At 38.2% G+C, this 6,361-nt stretch overlaps 1 protein-coding gene across 1 annotated transcript; it reads right to left on the reverse strand.

Moving 5' to 3' along the window:
• Positions 1–509: 509 nt before the first annotated feature.
• LOC103132841 (protein S100-P-like) lies at positions 510–1,934 on the reverse strand. Its single transcript, XM_007544617.1, has 3 exons — positions 1,827–1,934; positions 839–978; positions 510–757 (listed from the first exon to the last, which is right to left on the reverse strand). Exons 2-3 carry the CDS (start codon positions 971–973, stop codon positions 626–628), a joined length of 267 nt encoding a protein of 88 aa, XP_007544679.1. The 5' UTR covers positions 974–978; positions 1,827–1,934; the 3' UTR covers positions 510–625.
• Positions 1,935–6,361: the final 4,427 nt, after the last annotated feature.

Raw genomic sequence — 6,361 nt, forward strand, 5'->3', positions numbered from 1 at the left:
TTTCTACTGCAAATCTCCATTTACTTTTGTATAATCCAGTTGAGAGCTGACTAGTTTAAAATTGTGAGTCATGCAAGAAAGTATTTGTGGCAAATAACAGGATACAAATTAGCTGCCCATAGCAATATTTTTCTCTCCAGTGCGTTCACCTTTTAACAGATCTGTCTTGTGGTCCCCACACAGTTGTGCCATTCTGGGCAAAGAACCACATTGCCCATTTGTCTTGAGAGATTTATAAATCTAGCAATTTTTCCAAAAATTCCTGATTTCATGACCCTCAGTGTAGCCAGTTCAGAGCCAAATTCCCTGAAATCAGAACATGGTTGTGTTCCAGAAGTTTAGAAAAGGCAGTCATATGCAGCCATTTCCTCTTGTCCCAGGCATATAAACAGAAACTTGCTAGTTAAGGATTTACCTTGCTTTATGAGAATGAGTTATTTCAGGCTCATTCCCATGTCAGGCAGCATTTGGTTTTTATCATTTCTACTTTGTTCAAAAATGGAAGAGACTTTTAGGTGTGAAAAAAGTTTTATTTTCCTTGTTTTAATATATCACATTCACTTTAATTTGCTCAAGCTCTTGATTTTTTTTAAAACCACAGACAGTGTGATTGGACAAGCAGATTTCAGACTTTTCCCCCAGTTAAGAGCAAAGCAAGGGTGGCAACAAAAATGATGTATTCGTTGAAATTAACTACACCGTCACCATCCTCATCCAGCATCTTGAAAAACTGGTCCACTTCTTCCTTTTTGTCACCCTGTGGAAAGAAAGGATGACTTTAGATAAACTTGAAGAATCCACGGTCTTTCCTGAAAAGCAATGCGTTTTTCGTACATACCCCTGCTCCAGGAAGCTCTTTTTTTAGCATTGCTGCAATTTCCTTCTTGGATAGGGTGGTTTTGTCACCATCTGTTCCAGCATACTCATCAAAAGTCTGCTTAAGAATTCCAATTGCGCCAAGAAGCTTAGACATGGTGACTGAAACGAAGGAGACATTGCTTAGGTGTTTGAGGTTAATTTTTATATTTTAGAAATAGAAACGGCATACTGTGGGCCAGTTTGCCCTCTACCCCTAAACGTGGTCCTCAAGGCAAACTGCATGTTTTAGAGGCTTCCCTTCAACACATCTGATTTAGCACACGCCTGTTAGTCATTTAAAATTATGTGTGCAGAAGCAGGGAGACATCTAAAAACATACTGGACACTATGCCTTGGGGACCAGGGTTGAACAGTGCTTCATGGGCGTTGGCTGTTGCCCTAAAAAAAAAAAAAAAAAAAAAAAAAGCCACACCCACACAAGCTGCTTTATGTCTGAGTCAGAGCAAGAAAAGAATTGCACTGGTCTACACAACTCCCTTGTTTAGTGTGCCATGCTTCCTTCCTGCAGGGGCAGTATTGACCAAGCCACACAAGTATTTTGTTTTAATCAGGGCACAAACTAATGGGTGGAACCGCAAACTCCACAAACTCTTCCCAGCAATAAATAAATAAATAAAAGTAATAATAAGCATTGTTGCACTTATAACCCTCGATTCAAGATGCCATTTCAAACAGTCCTTAACCAAATTTAATATAAACTTCTCTCGTTGTCTGCCTATTTTGCAAGCAAATTGTGCAGCTTTCTATTAATACATCACCTCAAAGGACTTGAGTTGCACACAACTCGCTTATAGAACTTTTGAAGTTCTATAAGCGTTTTAGAGACACACAAGAAAGGCATACAAATGTGCGTAAGACCCCTCTCCCCTCCCACACCCCACTTTCCTGCCCTCACCTAGATGCAACTGCAATATGAACTTAGTCTAAGAAGCAATTATTCCTCTTACCGGTTCGTCTGAAGGAGTTGTGCTTGAGGAAGAGAAAAAGAGACGGATGTGAGAGGACTACACGGACACAGTCCTTTTTAAACAAAGTCTGACACACCCATCTTCAAAGTACCAACCCCTTCATCGCCTCTTTTCCGTGATATGTCGTTTTTTTTTTTTTTTTCGTTGTGTGCAGAGACACAGCGCCTATTTCTGTACCAGTAAGACCAGTTAAAATAATACTTTAGTCACTTCTAGGAAAATAGTGGCCCTGAATGATACCTTGGTGTTATGAAACCCGGTGGAGTAGGAAATAATGCGAATGTTGACTGAGCCTCAGGTGGAGCCAAGCAAGGTGATGACAGTCAGGCGCGAAAGGCGTTTAATTGGCTCCTAAAAACAAAAAAAAAGAAGAAGAAGAAGAGGAAGAAAAGAAAATCATAAAACACGAGCGGGCTTCAGTTTTTTACGCGAATGATCAGGGGCGCGTGGACAGAGCGCGTTCACTCCGCAGCTCGCCACACCCTCGGTCTATTGGACTTTGGAGACTCTTGACGGTGGCAGTTGACTGAAACTGCCATATATTTCTTAACAGTAGGGCTGTACTCATCAGCACACTCTGTAGAAGCTCCCTGCACCTGTTTTATAGTTGTTGTAAAGTGTTCATGTGCGAAAAGCAATGAATGCAGCATAAATTTACACTAAAAACTTGGAGATCACTTTAAGAATTTGGTAGCCAAACAGGTTCCTAAATATAAATGTTTTTTTTTTTTTTTAACGTAGGAAAAAATCCTTTATTTTATTCTTGTCATATTTCTGCCAATGTGTGTGTTCTTTGTGCAGCTTCAAGAACAATCTTATTGTAATGTCACATCCTTCTGTCAGTGCACTACGCTACTAGTCGTCTTTGAGGAAACACTGGTATGCAAGTCTTTTGTCATTTTTTATGTGTTGTCATGTCTTTCTTATTTTTTAATGTCTATGTATACCATGATTCTGAAAAATAAACCAATCCATCAATTATTCTGAAATACTAAAAACTGTTTGAAAGCCTAGAATTTTTTCTTACTAATCATTTTTCTTGGTCTTTTCTACATCACTCAAACAGTTAGAAGCTGGTAAACCGCATTACATGCAGCGCCATCCATTTCATTGCATGCAATGCTCAAAGTGCCACTACATTTGCATACATACAATTTGAAAATGATTAAATCTGTGCAAAATGCACCAAAATTAAGTTTGTGTGAGGGCGTTAATTGCATTTTAAGAATAACAAGTGTCTCATGTTGGAGCTCTCTGCATTTCCCAACTGGACAGGAGACAAGAGCGAAGTAGCCAGTCAAAGCATTTTAATCTTCAATAATCACAAACCAAAGGCTAAAGAAACAATGTACTCTTTCGCAACAAAATACATTTCATAATCCTCAAAAGAGGAATGCCGTCTTTACCCAGCGAGTGAAAAGTGGATTTTATTTTTATTAATGAAGAGATACAAAACATACATTTGGTTGTGGAAGACACTTTTTGTGCAGGTGAATGATTTCCTTCTTTCACAGAGTTCTCTCAAATCCTTCTTATTTTGCTTACATTAGAAAAGTCTACTTAAGAACTAAAATTGCTGCCAACAGTCAAGACATGGTGTCTGAACAAGAAGCTACATTTCAATCCCTACCCTTGATTTTGGAAGCATGTACCGATGTACATGGGTGCTGGACGTTGCTTTCTATTCTAGCCTCAAGCCAATAGCTTAAAAAAAAATTATGTACACCTTCTTCAAGACTGAGTCACAGAAGTCAACATTTATACCAACCTTCAAGCCATCTTGTTTGTTTGGCAAGCCTTCTGTCTCCAGGGCCAACTATGACTTAGCCATACTTGCGACGGCTGGTTTTAATCAGGAGACAAGCTTCTGACGGTACAACAGACCAGGAACTTGTTTACTGTTGCATGCAAATACCACCCCCTACACCTATAAAAGAATTTTAAAAAAATCAAGGTTTTGTCATAATGTTTTTATGCATTCTTTCACTTGCATTTACACCCGTCGAACCCAAGATGGTATTTCCCTTGTCAGTACAGAAGGGTACTTTACTTCACAGTTTCCCCTTGGGGATCAGTAAAGTATATTCTATTCTACTTCCTATTAAATAGGCAAGTAGAATAGAGTAGAACAGATTAATTCTATGCAGATTAGTCTGTTCTTGAGAAAATGAAACTTTAACAACACAAGAAAGCTAATTACTAAATCCTCAACATTTTAATAAGACAAGCCTCACATTCACCTTGACTCCGAGAGGTTACAACATGCATGCATTATCTTTGGCATTTAAATTTCGATATGCACCAATTTATTTTAACTAACTTGACTTAGAAAAGCAGATGTGACTCCGAAAACATTTGCTTAACATGATAGAACCCAATGTTACTTTAGATATTTCAGTGGCTATGCAAAAAAGTAAAGTTTGACTAGGAAGGTCAGGATCAGCATATTTGACCAGTGTGGTGCGTACCACATAAAAGGTCATTTTGAAATAGTAAAAATGTTGTCAAACTGGTTTGCTAAAACGAGAGAGGCTGCACCACTGCTTCGCTGTTTGTTGTGAGACCAGTAAACAGGAAATGCTGACATAAATTGAGATTGTAACAAAGCTGAAAAAAAAAGACCTTTTCTCATCTGAAATTTGAAAGCAATTTTGAGAGTGCCTAAAAAAGATGTCTTTTGATGAAAAGCAAGTTTTAAATTTAAACAAGAGAGATTATGCAATGACAAAGAATTAGGAAAAACCCTAATACTGCAAGAGTCACTCAGGGCCATGGGGGAAAAGAGTAGTGGACATTTTCAGCTTGTGTTGTTAAGAGAAAGTCAAATTAGATTCCAAATAATTATGGGAATTTTTTATCCCCTCCTCCCCCTTTTTTTTATTTTTTTTATTTTAGATAGGAATGTGTAAGGCGGAGCTTATTTCAAGAGAATGTGGTTTGTGCAGGAGGAGATTAATGGGAAACACTCAAATACCAAGGATGCTTAAAGCAGAATGAAGTTTGCCTTGTGCGGTGACCAAGTCCGAGTCCTGAAACCGAAGCAATCAGATTTGTTGTGGAAAACAACTTGAACGAAGCTGTTCAACACAAGACACCCACCAGCATTCAAGAAGTCGACGCTGTTGTGTGCTGAAGAATTAAGAGGCATAAATTCCTCCAAGTTGATGTGCGAGGCTGAGCCACAATTACTGGAAATGGTTCAGCTGTGGTTAATCTTGCCCATGGGTGCAACATCAAATGCAGCAAATAACAGTCACACAGCGATGACTCACACACATGTACAACTATTATTTAATTTTATTTTAGTTAGTTAATTAATTATTCAATATCGAATTGAACAAGTGTACCATTTGTATGTTGTTAAATATGCAAGCTCTCCTTTTCTTGCTTTTGGATTTGTGCGAACAGTTGTAAGTTGCAACAGAAAAAAAAAACAAAAATGTGTTTTTCTGTGACAAGCTTGAGCGTGCAATGGCCCTCAAAGGCATTCGGAGATAATTACACAATGCTGAGAATTCAGGCTTTATTATGTGGTGCTCTGTGCAACTCTGTCCAGACTTGATGAATAAAAACTGCTTTAACAGAAGCCTAACCCACAGGAAAACACACGAGGCTTCACTACGCACAACTAAACAGGATGTTAGAATCTAAAAGTTTGATTGTAGCAGATTGTACTCTAAAAGTGGACTGACAGCTAATCCTGCAGTGTTTTACCCACGTCAAGCACTGCAGGACTACACTGGCTCATTTCAGGTTGTTTCCAGAATTAAAAAGAGAGGGAGAAAAATTGTATTCATTGGAACTAAAAGGAACGCAATGCCCCATCTCGCATTTGCCAAAGAAACATTCAGAATTTTGGGAAAACATTCACTGACAAGGACTCACAGGGAAAAAGGTGAAACTTTTTACAAGGTGTACAAACAATTTTCTCTCAGATCTCTCCAGCTTTCAGCCATCTTTCGATGAATTTAGGCCAGTTTCCCTCTCATGCCCAAAGCGTGGCACTGCCACTATGTCTCATTTTTGCAATGCACTTTAAACAAATATTTTTTCTTGCCTTCCACAATGGCCAGATTTTTTTAAGTACTGCAAACAGATTTTCCTCCTTGGTTCTTAATTAACTGTCTCCTTATCCAAACTGTATATTTAGCTGGACAGCCACAGCAACATGCTAATTCTTTTCTTTGGATGATGGATTAAACCAAGTTCTATAAAATCCTCTAATCTTGAGCTGTTATTTTATAACTTAAGCCTGATCTAAACTCATCCACACCTTTCTCCCTGTGTACTTTGGTCTTTGTATTTGTAAAAATGATTTGAAGGCGTGTCTTTTAATTTTACAATCATGCACCAATTTGTGTTGAAACAGTGAATAATGACCCAGGTAAAACACTGAACTTTGAAGTTTTAATTTGACAGAGCATGAAAGAGTTGGATAAGTACGTTATATTTTGACAGACAACACATTAGTCATCACTGGTTTTGAACAAAAGACTCATGGAAGAATGAGTGCT

This window comes from Poecilia formosa, unplaced genomic scaffold (genome assembly GCF_000485575.1).
Source record: "Poecilia formosa unplaced genomic scaffold, Poecilia_formosa-5.1.2 Scaffold1387, whole genome shotgun sequence".
Lineage (NCBI taxonomy): Eukaryota > Metazoa > Chordata > Actinopteri > Cyprinodontiformes > Poeciliidae > Poecilia > Poecilia formosa.